The 22,550-nt window shown below is 34.7% G+C and overlaps 3 protein-coding genes and 2 long non-coding RNA genes across 6 annotated transcripts; 2 read left to right on the plus strand and 3 right to left on the minus strand.

The window, feature by feature from the left end:
* The first annotated feature begins 11,900 nt into the window (after nucleotides 1–11,900).
* LOC133880725 (uncharacterized) lies at nucleotides 11,901–13,444 on the plus strand. 2 transcript variants are annotated; one of them, XR_009902381.1, is made up of 3 exons: nucleotides 11,901–12,206; nucleotides 12,373–12,492; nucleotides 13,103–13,444. It is a non-coding gene; the product is annotated as an uncharacterized LOC133880725 (long non-coding RNA). The 2 variants fall into 2 exon arrangements; XR_009902380.1 differs by having other exon boundaries at nucleotides 12,391–12,492.
* A 1,471-nt stretch (nucleotides 13,445–14,915) lies between these two features.
* On the minus strand, nucleotides 14,916–16,442 carry LOC133880716 (rust resistance kinase Lr10-like). Its single transcript, XM_062319716.1, has 2 exons — nucleotides 16,389–16,442; nucleotides 14,916–16,133 (listed from the first exon to the last, which is right to left on the minus strand). Exon 2 carries the CDS (start codon nucleotides 15,871–15,873, stop codon nucleotides 15,019–15,021), a length of 855 nt encoding a protein of 284 aa, XP_062175700.1. The 5' UTR covers nucleotides 15,874–16,133; nucleotides 16,389–16,442; the 3' UTR covers nucleotides 14,916–15,018.
* A 238-nt stretch (nucleotides 16,443–16,680) lies between these two features.
* On the minus strand, nucleotides 16,681–17,299 carry LOC133880731 (uncharacterized). Its single transcript, XR_009902388.1, has 3 exons — nucleotides 17,149–17,299; nucleotides 16,913–16,948; nucleotides 16,681–16,755 (listed from the first exon to the last, which is right to left on the minus strand). It is a non-coding gene; the product is annotated as an uncharacterized LOC133880731 (long non-coding RNA).
* A 29-nt stretch (nucleotides 17,300–17,328) lies between these two features.
* LOC133878944 (putative RING-H2 finger protein ATL21A) lies at nucleotides 17,329–18,075 on the minus strand (the record flags this gene model as incomplete). The annotated part of the gene is made up of 1 exon (XM_062317506.1): nucleotides 17,329–18,075. A coding segment is annotated over exon 1 (687 nt), but the record flags the coding sequence as incomplete, so codon positions are not given.
* Nucleotides 18,076–18,191: 116 nt separating this feature from the next.
* Nucleotides 18,192–20,249, plus strand: LOC133880721 (rust resistance kinase Lr10-like). Its single transcript, XM_062319722.1, has 2 exons — nucleotides 18,192–18,876; nucleotides 19,084–20,249. The coding sequence occupies exons 1-2, from the start codon at nucleotides 18,213–18,215 to the stop codon at nucleotides 20,196–20,198; spliced, it is 1,779 nt and encodes a 592-aa protein (XP_062175706.1). The 5' UTR covers nucleotides 18,192–18,212; the 3' UTR covers nucleotides 20,199–20,249.
* Nucleotides 20,250–22,550: the final 2,301 nt, after the last annotated feature.

Below are 22,550 nucleotides of genomic sequence, written 5' to 3' on the forward strand. Positions count from 1 at the left end.
TTTTTGAGTCACAGACTAGAGATGAAACTGCATAGTATAAATATAAAAAATCATTTTCATTACCCAAAACTAGCATATAACTAGCAGAATGTGTGGTTTTTTCTTTTAATATTATAATTTAATTTCAAAAATATTTTTTGAAAAACAGGTCTTGATAAAGAATAGTAAGAAATAAAAATAATTATAAAGGAAAGAAAGATAACAAGTCAAGCACTCAGCTCTGCCATATTCATATCAAAAGAGATGAATTACATATATACAAAATGAATCAATTTCTTTTACTTATGGCAGTTGAAGAATAACCTAAGTCAATCTTTGATAGCTTCAAACTTTTTGAGTAGAGCTCTTTAGGAAGATACTACCCTCCATATGTCCGACCATAATCAAGCGAAACCAACAGTAGCGAAGTACAACATATTAAGTAAAACAGCTCATAATAACATGAGGATTCTGGTCAATGAATTATCCTACTAGCATATACTGACAAATCTGAAAGAAATAAACTTCAAGCGCAATGTACTTGCATAAACGCAATCACCAACTTCTAAAGCACCAATTTCAAATTCAACAATTTATTTTGTCGTAAGTAAAATTATATTAAAAACTATAAATGGCATGAGAGAGATGCCAAAACTTAAACCCAAGACTACATATGCTCATAAAAAATTCCACCAAACCTGGGCAGTTCAAAGTAGAGGTTTGAGCCAAAGAAAATTACCAACAAAAGCATATATGTATACAAATACAATAGACTCTAATTAGTAAAATAGTATGAATGGTTAATAGATAGGGATATAAACAACTCTTGAACTTTGGGGGCTATTTACACTGAATGCTATGTATATACATAGTATATTATGACTTACACAAATCTAATTTTTAGCAAATTAATCATAAATATGTGAAGTAATTTAATATGCCAAGGTATTTTTTTAATGGTTCCAATTTTTGTCAAAAAAATCAAAATGATACATCTTCTGTGATTTAGTTTAAAATCACATTTTTTGTCTACAAAATCACAATGCCAAACATACTCTAAGTAAAGAGTGGATTCCTATCTCCTACGGTCCAAAGCTAACCCAAATGTCAAATCTAGTAAGCTAGTGAGTTCTCCGATTCAGCTTGAATTTTATCATCCACAATTGTCAACCCAATGCAAGGCCCAAGCCCAATCCCAATATTTTTGTAGAACAACTTTGGAGCCATGTATCCTAATGTCTCTCTTGCAGTAGTCAAAGAAATAATGCTGTCATTTACTGGATATAATTTTGCTAGTTCAAAGTCAAAAACTTTGGGAGTAAAATTTTCATCAAGAAGAATGTTGTGAGGCTTGTTATCAAAATGTAAAATTTGCATGTCACATCCTTAATGTAAATATTCAATCCCAGGAGTCACTCTTAGAGCTATATCATACATTTGATTATAACGTAGAAGTGTGCATATTTCTAGCAAAAATATGTATTTATTTAGGGAATCATTATGCATGAACTCATATACAAGAACCCATTTCGATCATTCAACGTAAAAACCAATGAGTTGCACTACATTAACATGGTGAATCCTTCCAATGGTTACAACTTCGCTTATGAAATCTTGTCTGTTAGCTTTGGATTTACTTAACATATTTATAGCCACAAAACTACCACTTTGAAGTGTACCTTTAAATACAGTGTCATAACCTCCTTCACCCAATTTCTCCTTAAAAGTTTTGGTAATCTTCCTAATTTCGGAATAAGAATACCTTATTGGCATGAGGTTATTGTGACTTTGTAGAAATTCTTCAACAACACCATACATGGATAAGTCCAGAAGCCTCTGCTAATCTCCTCTCAATAAATAAATTTTGTCGAGACAATAACTGTTGGTTTAAACTTACTGACACATATTTCCTTGTTAAGAACAACCTCACCGGGGAGATCCTCTTGCAGGGACCCAGTGAGAATGGTCTCTATCTAGTGCAATTGCAGACTTTTATCAAAAATAAAAGGGAGCAGGGACGTCGTGTCGCATTACTTGGAGTCAAAACTTCTTCATCTGTCTGGCATAAGAGACTTGGTCACCCACATGATCAGATTCTTAGTCGTGTTCTCAAGTCTCAGCTCCTTCCAGTTTCTCTTTCGCAACGTCAACTGTCTTTATGTTTACCATGTCAAGTAGCTAAGAGTAGGCAACTCCCTTTTTCACATTCCCAACATGTAACTACTTCCCCTCTAGAATTACTTCACAGTGACATTTGGTGTTCTCCCGTGTCATTTCTTAGCGGTTGTAATTATTATGTTGTGTTTGTGGATGATTTTTCAAGATATTCATGGTTTTTTCCTTTAATTCATAAATCTGAAGTTTTCGGTTGTTTTATTAAATTGAAATGCCTTCTCGAAAATCAATTTTCTTCCAAAATTAAGAAATTGCAAACTAACGGAGGGGGAGAATGCACCTCTCATGCCTTCACAAATTTTCTGTCCAAACATGGTATTTTTCATAGAATTAGCTGCCCACATACATCCCAACAACATGGGATTGCCGAAAGAAAACATAGACATATTGTTGAAACGGGACCAACACTTCTTGCTCAATCCCATCTTCCATCAAAGTTTTGGGTTGAAACATTTTCTACGGCTGTCTTATTTAATTAATAGACTACCAACACCTATACTCAAATTTCAAACTCCTTATCACAAACTTTTTCATTCCCATCCTAATTATACCTTTTTGAAAGTATTTGGATGTGCTGCCTATCCCCTACTTCGTCCATATATCAAACATAAGTTGGAATTTCGAAGTAAGCAATGTATTTTTATTGGAACTAGTCCATATATCAAACATAAGTTGGAATTTCGAAGTAAGCAATGTATTTTTATTGGCTATAGTTCCAATCATAAAGGCTATAGATGTCTTGATCCCACCACTAATCGTGTTTCCATTTCAAGAAATGTAGTTTTTGATGAAAGTCTGTTCCCTGCTCTTGGTAAAGGACCGGTCTCACATCCAGGAAGTATTCCCTCTTCGGCCACAGGTACTCTTCTCCCTTCTCATTTTTTTATTGCAAATGGTCTTGATTCTCCTCTTGGAAACAGTGGCACACATCTTCCCATATCTGCTACCCATGTGCCTCCTATCACTAGTCCCTTTCTTATTAGGAATTCCACACACGTGTCTTCACCTACTAGTACTATATCTCCTCCATCTCCTGCAAGTCCTCTTCCAACATGTGAAGCTAGCACTTCCAACCTTGTTACATGTGCACCTGTGACCTCTCCAATTGAAGTTGTGCTTGTCAACTCCCCATCAGACTGTCCTTCTTCACCTACAGATATAGCTTCCCCTTCAGACTGTCCTACACCTACATATATAGCTACCGATATAGCTGCTGTTGAGACTCTGCCATTTCTGCACCATCCTTACCCGAGACTGATGAGTCTCTTCTCACCTTGCCGCCAGTGCTATTTCACTCCCCTTTCCCTCATATTGTCACCCGGTCTAAAACTGGCAGTCTTAAATCAAAAGAGTTTCCAGACTATCAAAGGGAGATGATACACTCACAACCCTCATTCAACTCCCATACAATCCCACTCCCCTTTCCCTCATATTGTCACCCGGTCTAAAACTGGCAGTCTTAAGTCAAAAGAGTTTTCAGACTATCAAAAGCGAGAGATGATACACTCACAATCCTCACCCAACTCCCACACAATCCCACTCACATGTGTGTGAGTCTCATATATGTGGGTCTAACATACATGTGAGTGAAAGTTGTGTGAGAGTTGGGTGGAAGGTGCAAGACAATCATTTCCCATCACGTTTACTACTCTACTTGACGTCCTCTTAAAGCTATGATTGTCACCTCTCTCCCGAGTGAGCCCATTCACTTTGCCAAAGCATGTTCTGATTCTAACTGGATGGCTGCCATGGAAAGTGAATATCAAGCTCTTCTAGATAATAAAAATAGGAATGTTATTCATAACAAGTGGGTATTCAAGCTCAAGCAGAAACCGGATGGCTCTATAGAAAGGTATAAGGCTAGACTTGTGGCGAAAGGTTTTGAACAAAGAAATGGAATTGATTATACAGAAACTTTTAGTCCTGTGATCAAGCCTGCTACTGCCCGACTCTTACTTGCCATTGCTGTGCAGTATAACTGGCCCATCAAACAACTTGATGTTTTCAATGCTTTTTTGCATGGATATCTCACTGAAGAGGTCTTTATGGAACAGCTCCAGGGATTTGTTGACAAGGATCAACCTGATGCTGTATGTCTTCTACAAAAGGCTTTGTATGGCCTTAAGCAAGCTCCAAGAGCCTAGTTTCATCGTCTCACACAAGCTCTCCTTGACCTTGGTTTTGTTGGATCTCTAGTAGATACTTCTTTGTTTATTTTACATAAACCTCCAGTCCATATATTTATTCTCATATATGTGGATGATATTATTATCACTGGCACTCATTTGTCCACCATTAATGCACTTATTCTCAGTTTGCAGTCTGAATTTAAATTGAAGGATCTTGCTTCTCTCTCTTATTTTTTGGGCATCCATGTTCACCGAAATGCTCAAGGCTTACATTTAAATCAAGCTAAGTACATTGTGGATCTTCTTCATCGAGTATAGATGCTTGGCTCCAAACCTTATGCAGCTCCTTGCACCTCTGGAAAGAAGTTCACCAAATTTGATGGTGATCCACTGTCCGATCCTACTACATTTAGACACATAGTTGGGGCTCTTCAATATTGCACCCTTACAAGACCTGACATCGCTTACTCTGTCAATCAATTCTGTCAATTTTTGCATTGTCCCACTAGTATTCATCTCACTGCGGCTAAGAGAGTACTTCGCTATCTCATAGGAACTGTAGATCATGGTCTTTATTTCACTCCTGGCCCTGTTCACTTGCAAGCTTATTGTGATTCAGATTGGGCTGGCAACCCAACTGATAGAAGGTCTACTAGTGGCTATGGTGTGTTCCTCGGGGCTCGGTACATGTCTCATCTCATGGCAATCTAAGAAGCAACCGGCTGTCTCTCGCTCTAGTACTGAAGCAGAATATCGATCTATGGCCATTGCTACTGCAGAGTTATATTGGCTACGCATGCTGTTTAAAGATTTGGGCATCTCTCTTTCTAATACTCCTGTGTTGTGGTGTGATAATGTGGGGGCTATTGCCTTAGCTTCAAATCCCATTTATCATGCTAGGATTAAACACATTGAAGTAAATTATCACTTTATTCGTGAAAAAATCTTACACAAGGATCTTTTTGCTCAATTTATTTCCACAGTTAATCAATGTGCTGATTTGCTTACTAAAGGTCTCACATCCACTCGGTTCCTGTTCTTGCGTGACAAACTCATGGTTACAGCCCCTCCCATGAGTTTGAGGGGGGCTGTTAGAGTGAGCAATCCATCTCCTTCCTTATCCCATGATATGTTTGAAGATAACTCACCATCTATGTGCTCATCTGGTGCAACAGCTCTTTCTAATAGACATGATAAGATGAACTCTACATTTGAATTGTAATTTATCTTGAGTAATTGTTAATAGATAGGTCTCTAATTATTCCTTTGTATCTATCAGTTTGTTACAACAAACCTGCTGTTTCTTCTATTTATACTACTAAATACAATGAATGAAATATTCCAGCCAAAAGCTTTTCTTATTTTTACATGAGGTAACCATCTGCAAAATATACAACATAAGTTTGTGATAAATTTTATTAATTTCTTGAAATGAGAAAATACGCTCAGCTGTTATCTTGAAGTGGATTCTGAATTTCTGGGAAATCTGTATCAAATTTCTAATTTGATGGATATTAAAGGTGACAAGCCAATTTTCCGTAGAGTTCTGTACTTGGAAAATAGTTATTAGGATTTAAGAAGGATTTAAAATGAGATTGTACATGCATTTGCATGGTTGGACATTTTATATGCATATGGATTTGCCCATAGAGATGGATCTGACACATTGTGAGTTGTTTGTTTGTTAGTAATTCATCTCTAAGTGAATGTAATCACATCTGGTTTAAAGCTGAAACATAATTATTACACAGTCAAACTTCAATGGTTGTTCTTTACATATCTTTAACTACTAGAACTTATCTGTGTACTTCATTTCTACCCAAATACTACAACAGGATATTAATTTGAAATCAACAGTTTTGACTGTTAAGTTCGATATGCAGTTTAATGGTAGCTTCATGTTTTGGAACTGGATAGCTAGCTATTACTCTTGCAGTGGTCATGCTTCATTCACTCAGAATTATTTTGTCTTTGCAGATATATGCTCTGCCAATAAAGGTCAATGTTTAGTATTCATTTATATAATCATCATAGGTAAAGTATACAGTCTCAGAATATTTGTCTTCCGTAATTTTCTTGAGTTCTTTGGCAGCATCTGGTAAATCGAAGCTCATAGATGGAGAGACATTTTTATAACTGCGTGGAGAATTTGTCTGTTGATAACTGAACTTAATTAGTTGCTCATTCTTTACAAGGTCTTTTGCTGTATTAGATCAGACAATAGTTTAGTCTTATTTGGATTTGCTCAGTGTAGCAATGAGACATGCATAAAGAAACAAACTTGGATTGATTTTACCTGTTTCATTTTTCAAAGTAAAATTTCATTTCATTCCACAAACAAAAGGGGAAAAAGAACAAACAAGTTGTGCTTTGCCAAAGAAATAATTGATTGTAAATACAATATTGGTGGACCAAATTACATATGTACACCTTCAGATGAGTTGTGCTTTTTTGAGTATATCTTAAGTTGCTCTTTGTGGTCATCAATTAGTTTGATTTGTTGTTTACTTATGATAATTTGCTCAAAACAATGATTTTTTTTTTTTTTTTTTTTTTGTAGTTACCACAGAATAACATGAGGAGTTTGATCAACGAATTATCCTAACAAACTATGCTAACAAATCTAAAAGATATAAACTTCAAGCGCAATTTACTTGTATAAAGAAAATCACCAACTTCTAAAGTACCAGTTTTCAAATTCAACAATTTATTTTGTCGTAACTAAATTTACATTAGAAAATATGAATGGGCATGAGAAAGATACCAAAACTTAAACCCAAGACTATACATGTCCATAAAAAATTCCACCAAACCGAGGCAATTCAAAGTAGAGGTTTGAGCCAAAGAAAATTACCAACAAAAGCATATATTTATACAAATACAATAGACTTTAATTAATAAAATAGTATGAATGGTTAATAAATAAGAATATAAACAACCCTTGAAGTTTGGGGCTATCTATAGTGAATGCTATGTATCTACATAGTATAATATGACTTACACAAATTTAATGTTTAGCAACATTAATCATAAATATGTAAGGTAATTTAATATGTCAAGGTATTTTATTTTATTTTATTTATTATTGTTTTTTTTATGGTTTCAATTTTTGTCAAAAAGATCAAAATGGTACATCTTCTGTGATTTAGTTTAAAATCACATTTTTTATCTACAAAATCACAATGCCAAATGTTCTCTAAGTAAAGAGTGGATTCCTATCTCCTATAGTCCAAAGCTAACCCAAATGCCAAATCTAGTAAGCTAGTGAGTTCTCTGATTCAACTTGACTGTTATTGTCCACAATTGCCAACCCAATGCAAGGCCCAAACCCATTCTCAGTTATGAGCTATTAAGAAAATGACATTTCGCAAGCTGCGGGTCTTTGTTAGTTATTTATTTTTTTGCCCTTTTCAGTTTTAAGGTCGTCAACTATTTGCTTATCTACAAAAGGAAAAAGAGCAAAAACGAAGACTAATGTTACTCTTCACCCTCGTTATATATTGATTGACGTTGCATATTGTCGCAATCTAAAGTATATGGGGGATATTATCAATTGTGTGGTAGTTTGAAGGGGGGTATGTGGACTTTTTTCTTGAATTAAAGTTTTTTAATTAACTTGAAATTGTAATTTCCATTAGTAAGTAAATTTCACATAGTAATAGAAACTTATAGGCTATAGTGCTTGATGCTTTTTGGTGAAGAAAATATCTGAAGAACATATGGATGGCCCTCTAGATATTGATATCTTTGGGAAAAAGTTTTTGATGTCCTCTATCACTATTCACTATCCAAAACTTTTTAGGGTGATTGTAAATATTTAACCACTGTTTTAACATTCTATGCCTCTAAACCTTTCAAATAAAAAGTTGCTCAAATTGTTTGTTGGCTTCCACATTCAAAAATAAAATTTCATGAATGTCAACAATATTATCTCCAAATGACAAGGGTTGGTCCAATTCAATATGCCAAATTCACAAAGCAGAGGATTATTAGTAGAGAATGAAGAATTGCAACATTTTTTCTCAAACTTCAAACTCAAATTCATTGTTCAGGTATGAGAAAATGGAATTGAACATAAAAAAACTTATGTAATAAGGAGAGTCAACTTAAATCAAACAAATTCTTATTTGTTACACAGAAATGTTAAGCATCTTTGCGCTATCAAATATGTATGAGAAAACTAATTTTCTCCTTGAACAAGGATATAATAAATCAAAATACTCATAAGCCTCACGCTCTCTTCGTTATTATGAGCCTCACGCTCTCTTCGTTATTATGAGCCTTACGCTCTCTTCCATTATTATGTGTTCATGCTTTATAGTTTATACTTTACAATTTAAACTCCATACTCTTATTCTTTGCAAATCATGCTTTCTGACTCTATATTCCTATTCTTTGCAAATCATGCTCTCTTCAAATACCATGAACCAATCAACATCAAATTTCATTATTTTTCTTTGCATAATTAAATCCCAACTGCAACACACTTTCAGATACTTCAAATCAATTCAAAACCTTTCATTCATGCATCATTTCGTAACGTCATTGATATTTCAACATAATTGAAACTACTTAAAACATCCAAAACATACATGTTAAAATATCGTTGGTTCAGTAAGAAAATCATATATCATTTGCATTTCTATAAAATATGAAAAATATCTTTCTCAGTGAGTAGATACTCACCTTGGCTGCGCGGATTCAATCACTAGGTCTCCTAAATACCACCTTGCAATGTATCATTGTGGAATAACACACTGCACTATTTAGCACTTTAAATATTAACACTCTAATTAGCACTTGAATCGTTCAAGGCTAAACCGTTGGAAAACCCATAATATTTTTAAAGGTTCCATACGTCTACCCATAAATCCTATACACTAAATAAAACTCAAACAATACTAACCCGAAGCATTTACTAAGGTTTAAATATTAAGATCAATATTTAACTATTTACTCGTATTATTACTTACTAATCCGCAATTAATTTCACTAAACCATAAAATTATTTTCATTAACACTTATAATAATATTAGCCCTAAAATTATATTCACTAATTTCTAAATTATTTCTCACTAACATTTTCTCTATAACATTAACCTTCAAATTATACTAATTAAACTTTTACATAAAACACTATCGTATTTAAAATAACATTAACCCATAAGAAAATCTTAGAGTTAACTTTACAAATACAATTTAAACTAAATTCCTATAATTATTTATTTTTTACTAACATTAAAATCTAACCCATAAATACTTATTTTTACAAAACTCATAGCCAATTTGAAATTAATCATCATTATAACTACAATTAATCCACAAATTAACAATTTACATTTTAAACACATAAAAAACCCCAAATTAATTTAATCCATCAAATTAGGGTTTCTAATCTTAACCCGTAATTTATAAATCACTACCCTAAACGCAATATTATTAACCCATAGCATTTACTAAAGGTTAATCACATAAAAATACAACTAAAATCAAATATCTAAAAGTTAGGGCTTGAGGAAAACTTACCCAAAATTTGCCCAAATAAAATCTAACACTGGGAAAGTATTTAGGAAACTCCAAACCATGTAAGTCCTAAAGATAAACAAAGATTAAACTCCACATTTCAAGATTTCATTCAAAATCTCAAATGACAATAGTTTATGAAAATACTTCAAATCAATCGGTAGAAACATAGATCGGACTTCGTAGATCACTTTTTCGAAATCATATTTGAGTTTAAACGGTCGAATCTTCGTAGGTCATAATTTTTGTTAAAAATCAAAGAGGACAAGAGAGAGAGAGAGGCGTTCTGCCTCTCTTTCTTTCTTTTTGTTCGAGATAAGGCGCCGGATGTCTTATCATTATCATTATTATTATTATTATTATTATTATTATTATTTTTTTTATTTTTTTTTATTTTTTTTTATTTTTTATTTTTTATTTTTTTTTGTCTTTGGGAAGGGCCAGATGCGGCCCTTGAACCCTTTCTTTTTCGTGAAGGGCCATCTGGCCCTTCACTTTAAGCATGTGGGGGTGCATGTCGCCCCACATGTATTAATTAGTTTTTTTTTTTTTTTTTTTTTTTTTTTTTTTTTTTTAATTCTTTTCTTATTTAATTTTCTTTTCAATTTTTATTTCTATTCTATTTTCTTTTATAATTTATTTTGTTTTATATTTCTTTCTTTTTTCCTATTATTTCTATTTATTTTCTAATTTCTTTGGACTTTTAAAAATATTCACTTGTATTTTTAATGACACTTAATTAATTTTAATTAATTATTTACTCAACTATATACTTAATTATTAATTAATGTCCCGGACATTACATATACTTAAAACATCACAATAACACACAAACACACACTGAAATTCTAACTGCAAATCACTGCAATACTTATCAAAATAGCATGTTACCCAATTGCCAAAGCCCACAAAATCATCAATACAACACTCACAGCTAATATCCCACAAATCACCACAAGCAGGAAATACTAACACTTAAAACATGAACATGGACAATAAATCACAACACAAACGGAACAGGGAACCTCATAACAATACATGCTATAGCCAAAACATGGATTCATCAATAACACACTTAGAGAAATTACAGCCACCGAACTCCACACAAGCACTCACTAAAATTCATAGCCACCGAACACCATAGACAATCGGCTAACACACCTACTGCTGGCCCAAACAGAAAACAGAATACCCACAAACACTCAATCAACCTATTTAAATACAATCGATTGAAAAACTCCAAAACTATCAAACCCTAACTCCATAATAATCAAATCAATCCACAAAATTATAAGATTTATATATTTGGGGATTTTCCTCAAAAACCCATTAAAATCGCCTTTGATTCCCGCCAGAAATCGCTATGAAGAACTGGGTCACATGGGTACGGGTCACGGGTTGCTCGGGTTTCACGGCTGCATCGGGTTCTCGGGTTTTCTGGGCTCACGGGTCGCAAGTTCAAGCTCCTGGATTCCACCGGAGCTCCTCAATCGCCGAATTTCAGTCCTAGCCACCGATCATGGAGGATCAGGTCCTCACGGGTACAGTGGGTTACACACACGGGTCTAGTGGTTACTCGGGTCTCCGAGTCTCTTCAGGTTGCGGGCTCGCCGAAAATCCATCGGGTTCCGCTGGATTTCGAATTGGGGCGCCGGTCATGGAGGATAAGACCTCCCCTAGGTTGTGGGTACTCCGGTTGTCCCCCCTCCCAATCTCATCTCTCACCCTCCCGATCTCATCTCTCGGTCTCTCCCTCTGAAACTCTCTCTCCGATCTCTCTTTTCTCTCTCTGTGGGTCGCTCGGGCAGAAGAATGAAGAAGAAGAAAGAAGAAAGAACGAGAAGCCCAAGAACTCCAATGGCCGATTCAAGAACAGCTAATCTCCAAGAACATTTCTCTGCATAATCCTTTTGATAATTCTTTTGATACACATACAATCTTTCCCTGATAGCTAAACTAACTATGAGCCTAACTATTATTATTCAGCCCAACTAACTATTCAATTATAAACTCAAGCCCAAAGGCCCTAACCCAATATCCCTTACATTTAAACCCAAGCCCACAGGTCCTAACATAATATCCCTTGCAGAAAGAGAGACCGAGAGAGAGGGAGAGAAACAGAGTGCTTGAGAGAAGAGGCGTGCGGTGGGCTAGCCACCGTTTGTGGCGGACGACGGCGCCGGGGCGGGTGGGTCACGATCCAACGCCAGTGAGGCAAAAATCTTGGAGTTCTGGCATTTTCTCGGTAGCCAAGCAGTAGAAAATCCATTTTTTTTTGGGTAAGTATAATTTTTAGGCTTGATTTCTTGATTTTTGTTTTGATTTGGGTTGTTTTGTGAAGATTTTCGTTATTCCCACTTATTCCGGTTCTATAATGGCAAAAATCAACCACCAAAACAGGTATATATTTTGTTTTATGCTTTCTTTTTTTTCTTTTTTTTTTTTTCCAAGTTTTCCTGGTAACCAATCAGAGATTAACGTGTTTTGTTTCTGAACTATACTTTATTTTCATACGTATTCGTCAGTACCATAATGGATTTTCTTGTTTCTTGGAATTTTCTCTGAGTTGGAATTGATCTTCCAGCAATTGAAGTCCGATTTGAGCACCTAAACGTTGATGCAGAAGTTCATGTAAGGAGGCAGAGCCTTGCCTTCCTTCTTTAACTTCATTATAAACATCCTAGAGGTAACCATCTGCAAAATATACAACATAAGTTAGTGATAAATTTTATTGATTTCTTGAAATGATAAAATACGCTCAGCTGTTATCTTGAATTGGATTCTGAATTTCTGGGAAATCTGTATCAAATTTCTAATTTGATGGATATTAAAGGTGACAAGCCAATTTTCCATAGAGTTCTGTACTTGGAAAATAGTTATTAGGATTTAAGAAGGATTTAAAATGAGAGTGTACATGCATTTGCATGGTTGGGCATTTTATAGGCCTATGGATTTGCCCATAGAGATGGATCTGACACAATGTGAGTTGTTTGTTTGTTAGTAATTCATCTCTAAGTGAATGTAATCACATCTGGTTTTAAGCTGAAACAAAATTATTACACGTACAGTCAAACTTCAATGGCTGTTCTTTACATATCTTTAACTAGAACTTATCTGTGTGGTACTTCATTTCTACCCAAATACTACAACAGGATATTTGAAATCGACAGTTTTGACTGTTAAGTTGGATATGCAGTTTAATGGTAGCTTCATGTTTTGGAACTGGATGGCTAGCTATTACTCTTGCAGTGGTGATCATGGTTCATTCACTCAGAATTTATATTTTGTCTTTGCAGATGTATGAAATGTAATGGCAAGGGAAAGATATATGCTCTGCCTATAGAGGTCAATGTTTTGTATTCATTTATATAGTCATCATAGGTTTTGGTACACAATTCAGAATATTTGTCTTCCGTAATTTTCTTGAGTTGTATGGCATCTGGTAAATCGAAGCTCATAGATGGAGAGACATGCATTTTTATAACTACGTGGAGAATTTGTCTGTTGATAACTGAACTTAATTAGTTGCTCATTCTTTACAAGGTCTTTTGCTGTATTAGATCAGACAATAGTTTAGTCTTATTTGGACTTGCTCAGTGTAGCAATGAGACATGCATAAAGAAAAAAACTTGGATTGATTTTACCTGTTTCATGTTTCAAAGTAATAATTTCATTTCATTCCACAAACAAAAGGGGAAAAGAAGAACAAACAAGTTGTGCTTTTCCAAAGAAATAATTGATTGTAAATACAATATTGGTGGACCAAATTACATATGTACACCTTCAGGTGTGTTGTGCTTTTTTGAGTATATCTTAAGTTGCTCTTTGTGGTCATCAATTAGTTTGATTTGTTGTTTACTTATGATAATTTGCTCAAAACAGTGTTTTTTTTTTAGTGACCTCAGAATAACATGAGGAGTCTGACCAACAAATTATCCTTACAAACATATGCTAACAAATCTGAAAGAAATAAACTTTAAGCGCAATGTATTTGCATAAACGCAGTCATCAACTTCTAAAGCACTAGTTTTCAAATTCAACAATTTATTTTGTCGTAACTAAATTTACATTAGAAAATATGAATGGGCATGATAGAGATGCCAAAACTTAAACCCAAGACTACACATGCCCATAAAAAATTCCACCAAACCAGGGCAGTTCAAAGTAGGGGTTTTAACCAAAGAAAATTACCAACAAAAGCATATATTTATACAAATACAATAGACTCTAATTAATAAAATAGTATGAATGGTTAATAAATAAGAATATAAACAACCCTTGAACTTTGGGGCTATCTACATGAATGCTATGTATGTACATAGTGTAATATGACTTACACAAATTTAATGTTTAGCAACATTAATCATAAATATGTGAGGTAATTCAATATGTCAAGGTATTTTTTTCTTCTTTTTTTATGGTTCCAATTCTTGTCAAAAAGATCAAAATGATACATCTTCTATGATTTAGTTTTAAATCACATTTTTTGTCTACAAAATCACAATGTCAAATGTACTATAAGTTAAGAGTGGATTCCTATCTCCTATCGTGCAAAGCTAACCCAAATGGCAAATCTAGTAAGCTAGTGAGTTCTCTGATTCATCTTGAATTTTATTGTCCACAATTGCCAACCCAACGCAAGGCCCAAGTCCAATCTCAGTTATGGGCTATTAAGAAAATGATATATGGCAAACTACGGGTCTTTGTTATTTATTTATTTTTTTTTATTTATTTTTGCCCTTTTTAGTTCTAAAGTCGTCAACTATTTGCTTATCTACAAAAGGAAAAAGAGCAAAAACAAAGACTAATGCTACTCTTCACCTTTCAAAGAAATAGTTGCTCAAATTGTTTGTTGGCTTCCACATTCAAAAAATAAATTTCATGAATGTCAACAATATCATCTCCAAATGACAAGGATTGATCCAATTCAATATGCCAAATTTACAAAGCAGAGGATTATTAGTAGAGAATGAAGAATAGCAACATATCTTCTCAAACTTCAAACTCAAACTCATTGTTCAAGTATGAGAAAATGAAATTGAACATAAAAAACTTATGTAATAAGGAGAGTTATCTTAAATCAAACAAACTCTTTATTTATTACACAGAAATAGTGAGCATCTTTGTGCTATCAAATATATATGAGAAAACTAATTTCTCTTTGAACAGGGATATAATAAATCAAAATACTCATATATAAATTAATTTGCATTTAAAATTGAGATGATTGACTTGATTCATTTGATTGATTCAAATTTTCTCCACCATCTGCTACGATTTGGTCTAGTGATGAGAGGAAAGGCTTGGAAGGCATTTGTAAGCATTCAACATCTCCTTCAAGCATTTGAACAACTTTTTTCATTGAAGGGCGATCATTAGGCTTCATTTGTATACACCATAATGCAACAATGATCATCTTATTGCCTATTTTCTTTTCCTCCTCTGTGGCGTCTTCCAATATTTCTTCATCGTTTCCATTTTGCAATTGGTCATAAACCCAAGTAGGGAAGTATATTTGGCTTGAGTGTTCTGCAAATGCATTTATGTTCTTTCTTCTACCAGCCATTTCCATCAATAACATTCCAAAACTATAAACATCAGCTTTGTATGAGACACCTCCAATGTTTTTGTAGAACAACTCTGGAGCCATGTATCCTAATGTCCCTCTTGCAGCAGTCAAAGAAACAATGCTGTCATTTACTGGATATAATTTTGCTAGTCCGAAGTCAGAAATCTTGGGAGTAAAATTTTCATCAAAAAGAATGTTGTGAGGCTTGATATCAAAATGTAAAATTTGCATGTCACATCCTTGATGTAAATATTCAATCCCACGAGCCACTCCTAGAGCTATATCATACATTTGATCATAGCTTAGGAGCGTGCATACTTCTGGCGAAAATATGTATTTATTTAGGGAACCATTAGGCATGAACTCATATACAAGAGCTTGTTTCGATCCTTCGACGCAAAAACCAATGAGTTGCACTACATTAACATGGTGAATCCTTCCAATGGTTGCAACTTCGCTTATAAAATCTTGTCCGTTAGCTTTGGACTTACCTAACATCTTTATAGCCACAAGACGACCACTTCGAAGTGTTCCTTTAAATACAGTGCCATAACCTCCTTCACCCAATTTCTCCTAAAAACTTTTAGTAATCTTCTTAATTTCGGAATAAGAATACCTTATTGGCATGAGGTTATTGTGACTTTGTAGAAATTCTTCAACAACACCATACATGGATAAATGCCTCCTTTTCCATTTATATATCAAGAATGCAATCACAAATGGAGTCCCCAATATCATTTTTGCTGGTTGGAGTAGTCCTATGGAAGAACATCACCAAAGCATGGATTGTAAGTCAACATGTTGTTGCATTGCTGTAATTATATATTTATTTTAGTATAGATCCTAGTAAATACGGAGAATACTAACTTGTTATCTTTTTCAGGTAATAATTCATATTTAATTTCATTTTGGCCACATGTTAATTAATTAATCATGCTTAACAGTGTATAGAATGATCTGCTAACAACTAAAAAACAAAAATTAAAGAAGATCAAAGGAGAGAAGATTCTTACCGTAGTCCAGGGTCATGTATGCTAGTAAATTGATTGGAGGAGGAGCTGCAAGAACTAAGAAAAAAATAAAATTAATTAATTAACAAAATTGCATAAACAAATGTCACTTTAGCTAGGGCCATGCTTAATTAAGAAGAAATAAAAGCAACAGTATAAACATCTTGCTTCATCGATCATCGAGGACAATCAATATTTCCATATTTCTATGTCGTTGTATCATTCTATACTAAATTTACCAAATTGCCCACAGGGAATTTATCCTGCAAATAAATTTGTAAGATTGGAGCCTCACCTTCGAGAAATGTCCAATGTATTCGTACTAGTGGTCGTAGTGGTGGTGGTATTCGTAGTTGTGGTAGATAAGATACTGTTTTGACAAAGGAAATAATAACATGCATCAGTACTAGTGTTTGGAAACATAGAATTAAAACTCCGCATTTCTTCTAAAGTTGAAAATATAGTATTTGTCGTTATGAAAAAAAAAAAAAAAAATCTTCAAACAAGCTCTAAATTAAAGTTCTTACCGATGTACGATGGTAGTGCTAGTATATGCCAAAAAACTGCAGCATGAAAGAAAAAAAATTAAAATCATTAATCAATCAAAAAGGTGATTTGAATAATTTAAAAGTATATGACCTAATAAAATTGCATAAACAACTTTCCGTTTGGTCATGGTAAAAATAAATATAAATAACCTCTTAGACTTGAGGTGTCTTAGAATTGGATCGTATTGATCGAATTCTCATGATAGAAAACTTACTTCCGTATATCATGTTAACATAGAACAAGATTCCTGGTTTACCTAAGAAAAGAACACCATTAGCTAGCGTTTAGAAGCATCAATGGTTAGCGATGAGAAAAGAAAGAAACAGAAATTTAATTAGAAATTGCTAGTGTTATGTGTATTTTTTTTTTTTCGCATGCATTCTTTTATATACGCACCATCTCGTTTCCAGGAAAGCTCAAAACCCCGTAGCAATTCATTGTGGAAGTCTGTACAGGAAATATTTCTCAAGTCTTCATTATGATAATAAGAATAACGACCTAACAGGGATGTGAAAGATATTTGCTCTACTTGGCACAAGTCCCCCAACTTCACTGCAGCACGATAATACCCGAATAGAGCATATGTATACCTTTTGGACTTAGAATACACTCCATCCTCAATGCAAGCAGAGATGTTAAGATGATACTGAAAATTCACTGGCTTTTCACATTTCACGAAATACACTACATGAGCATATGTTGATTGATATGGATCCCCTGAACTGAAATTCTTGAAGTCTAGTAAATAACGAGGGATGAAGGAGTAGTACTGATCATTAGCATTTAGTGCAATACCTGGGTCTACAACACGAATTGTGTAGTCGGTGTAATTGATTTGTTGTACGTAGTATCTTCCAATATGATATAAGTGTAACACTAGTGTTTGGTTGTTCTCACATGAAAGATTATACCTTTGATCTCCGCAGTTTTTTGAATCGCTCGTTAATCGAAACGGATAGCTTATGTTAAGGATGGAGCCGCAGGAAGAAGGAGGACAATGATCTTTTGCAGTAGTATTGCAAGTTTGATGAACTAGGACAAGAACAACAATAAGGGCCGCCAGTCCCATTCCTCTTGCCATGGAGATCTGGAGAGAGAGAGAGAGAGAGAGAGAGAGATTTCACATTATTCCACAGCAATCAAAGCCAATATATAGAAAAAGTAAATAAATAATGTAAGGCGTAAGCACCTACGTCATATATTGAAAAATAGGCCTTTTATGAAGTATTTAAGAGGCTGATCGAGAACCATTGCTGATGGATATTAATTTGCATAGAAATGGTAATCTCATACTTGTTCTTGTTTCTGGCTTTCACCATAGACCTTGGCTATGCCCAAAATATGTGCAATGAAACCCGTTGTGGAGGTCATGGCCCTCCCATCCGATTTCCCTTCCGACTTAACACCCAGCCACACTACTGTGGATATTCTGGGTTTAATCTCTCCTGCACTGATACAAATCTAACGGTGCTCGAGTTGCCCATTTCAGTGAAGTTCTTTGTCAAAGAGATTAACTACAAATCTCAAGTAATTCAATTATATGATCTACATCATTGCTTCCCAAAGCCGCAGCTTCAGCGGCTCAATTTGTCTAATTCCTCTCCTTTCCGATTCAAAGTAAATTCCGACGTTTCCGACTATGCCTTATTCAATTGTTCCACAAGATCAGAAGAAATGGAGTACCCTCTGATCTCCTGTCTTAGTGGCCCAACCTACCAAGTTTATCCTGCGACTTACATCACGGCGTCCCTCATATCTTGTACAAAGATGTATAATCTTGTATTAATTCCAGATGCTATAATATTCCATCCTGATAAATTTGTTCAATTGAGTTGGTCCACTCCAGACTGCAGATACTGTGAAGGGATCAAAGGTAATAGATGTGCGAAGAGTAATAGCAGTGGATCAGGAACTCGGTGCATTTCTACACATTCTAAAAAAGGTATTAGATCTATCCAATTCATTTCAACCATTCTATTTAATTATTTATTTTTTGAAATGTACATCGATGAGAAGCTGATTGTGTAAAATCTTTGCAGGAATATCAAAGTTAAAGATTGCTGGTGAGTCGTATATATATTTGATATTTGAAATTATTCTTATAATTGTGGAGAATAAAGTTATTGATTCATGAATGTTTATAATGCAGGTGTCATCTTAGGTCCATTTATGATATTGCTCTCAGTCTTTGCTCTCTACCGTTTCTATATTTATGATAAAGTAGAAAAAGAACATCGAGCGAAGATCGAAAAGTTTTTGGAGGATTACAGAAATTTCAGACCAACGAGATACTCGTATGCTGATGTTAAAAGGATTACAAATCAATTTGCTGAGAAGTTAGGTGAAGGAGCATATGGAACAGTGTTCAAAGGAAAGCTTTCCAACGAAATTCATGTTGCAGTGAAGATCCTAAACATTTCCATGGGAAATGGGGAAGAATTCATAAATGAAGTAGGAACAATGGCTAGGATTCATCATGTTAACGTGGTTCGCTTGGTTGGTTTCTGTGCTGATGGATTTAGAAGAGCTCTAGTTTATGAGTTCTTACCAAATGATTCACTAGAAAAGTTTATATCTTCAACGGCCGCCAAGAACCTTATTCTTAATTGGGATAAGCTGCAAGATATTGTTTATAGCGTAGCAAAAGGAATTGAATATCTTCACCAAGGATGCGACCAACGAATCCTCCATTTTGATATCAAACCTCACAATGTTTTGCTAGACCAGAACTTCAATCCAAAAATTTCTGATTTTGGTCTTGCCAAGTTGTGTTCAAAGGATCAAAGTGCAGTTTCCATGACCACAACTAGGGGGACTGTGGGTTACATTGCACCTGAAGTGTTCTCTAGAAATTTTGGAAATGTGTCTGCAAAAGCAGATGTTTATAGCTTTGGAATATTGTTACTTGAAATAGTTGGAGGGAGGAAAAATGTTGACATTGCAATTGAGAATACTAGCCAAGTCTACTTTCCAGAATGGATCTACAATCTCTTGGAACAAAAAGAAGACATACGAATCTTTGTTGAGGATGATGGAGATGCTAAAATTGCAAAGAAACTTGCAATTGTAGGACTCTGGTGCATTCAATGGCACCCAATGGATCGTCCTTCTATTAAAAATGTGGTTCAAATGTTGGAAGGAGAAGGAGATAAATTAACTATGCCTCCGAATCCCTTTGCCTCTGTGGGTCCCATAAAAATTAGTGCAAATATACCTACAAAACGTCTAAACAATGAGTTGGAAGTGATTCCTGAATTAGAATAATTATATGTAAAATTAGCGTATGTAATAATTACTATATATGTTTCAATGATCTTGTAATATAAATCCTAGAACTTATTAATTTTGTAATCAATGTTGGGACTTCAATTCGATGATTATAAAAAAGTGGCTACTATTTTGTTTTTTTTCCTTTTCTTTTATCTGCCATTTTTTCCTTTTCAATTTTCAATTTCTTAGGTTGTCATATAATCTAAGAATGAATTTGTTTTAGTCACACCATTTATTTATGAAGCACCACACAATTTATCTTTCTGCTGCACGGTATTTGTAAAAGACTAATGTATATTTATGAATATATTTCAGCTCAAGATCCCTTACTTTATGCATAATAGAAATATTAAAAATCATGCCAAAGTCATGATCTGCTCTTTATCACATTAATGGCCCTACAAATTCAGGTTTGTACTAATCCCCAAAAATAATTGGTCCAAATTAACCTTCACTTCCACTCCTTATTTCTGGGTCATCACTCACACTTTTTGTGTCTATATCCTTTTCATTAAGGTTTCCGAGCCATGCATGGACATAACAATCAACCCTTCGCCATTGCCCTCGTCAGTCATACACTTTGGATTCCAAAAGAAATTTCCAAGATCCTACAAGTGATTGGATTTGGACCACACCACTATCTCCCTAGCAAATGTCTCTATGTATTTTGAGTCCATGATTGAGACTACACAGTCATTTGCACGCAGACTCCACGCTCATTATTGCACTACTAAAAACTCAGTGTTTACTAGTGTTAAATGGAAACACTAATAAATTATTTTCAATATCGGCCGATAATATTTGATACAACACATAGACTTTGGCATGGAGGCTCCACACTAAATCATTATTGCACAGCTAAAAAATACGGTTTTTACTGGCGTTAAGTGAAAACACCGATTAACATTTAACTATCGGTGTTTATCCTAAATGCCGATAATGATTGAGACAACACATGGCCTTTGGCATGAAGATTCCATATTCATCATTGCATTGATAAGCTTTTAAAAATTGGCGTTTAGCTTAAACGCCGATGATGATTGAGATTACACGTAGCCTTCGGCATGGACACTCCATATTCATTCTTGTTATTTTGTTGGCCATTTTTCTACTCAGTAATTGGAAATTAAAGTTATGCTTTCCTTGTATATTATTATTATAGTTAGAAAAATGTTTGGTTTCCCACTCTCATTTCATTCTTATTTCACCTTTATCTAGAAACAAGAAGTCAGAATCTAGCAACCCTAAGCAACCTGAAGCAGGATACCAACTAGTACTCCCAGGTCAGCAGGAGTACCAGTACCAGCATTCCATGTACGACACAAATGATTCATTTCATCTGTTAGGCATGCCGCCATCGATAAACGAGTTAGGGATTACTTCCCTTGGTCACATGGCGTGGCTAGTCCCGGATGAGACACAACATGGGGATGATAGTTGATGAGTAAGTACATATATTTAAAAAAAAATGTGTGTGTGCTGTACTTAATATTTAGTTTAAACAATTAATTAACATCAATCGCTAATAATTAATGTACACGTGTTAGGTACCAATCCAGATGGTTTCATTGATTTAGACGGTAGACCGGCAAACTAATAAGAAGCAGGACATTTGTGCATATGCAAGACGACTGGGGGAAGCTAAATGCTCGCAGAAAGGAAGTTTTATGGGTGGCCTTGATGGTATATTTAAACTAGATGTTATTATTCATCCGTAACATGTTAATATATATATATCAATTTTTAAATGGTGAAGGAAGAGTTCTTCATCCTGCAAAGATGCAATCTAGAAAAGGTAAAAAATAACGCGTTCCAGGATATGAGCCATGAGCTAAGCAGCCGGAGATATAAAGTAAAAGCAAAACTTCAAATTCGAGGTAGGTGGGAATTTTCCTTCCACATGCATTCCCTGAATGGTCTTGGAAATTTCTTTTGGAATCCAAAGTGAATGATTGATGACCAGAAATAAGGACTGGACGTGAAGGTTAACCTTCAATTTGGACCAATTATTTTTGGGGATTAGTGCAAACGTGACTCGCGACAATCTTACCGTGGTTTATGAGTTGGACATTTTGCCATCGCCGTTGTCGTTGACTGGATTGGATGACTATTAATTTAGTCTTCTCGTGCACAACACGGTCCAACGGGCTGCTGCGAAGCTTACAGACTTGCTTGCTAGCAGACTTGCTGCGAAGCTTGCACCTTGACGGACTGTCTTCGAGCCAGGGCTGCCGAGTGCCAACTCTACTTTGTAAGGAAATTTGTTATATAAATGGTCCAACTTGACGTGCGATTGCCATTCGAAATGACCCCACACATTTAGATATACTTTCAATATTGCAAATA

Source organism: Alnus glutinosa, chromosome 10 (assembly GCF_958979055.1).
Source record: "Alnus glutinosa chromosome 10, dhAlnGlut1.1, whole genome shotgun sequence".
NCBI lineage: Eukaryota > Viridiplantae > Streptophyta > Magnoliopsida > Fagales > Betulaceae > Alnus > Alnus glutinosa.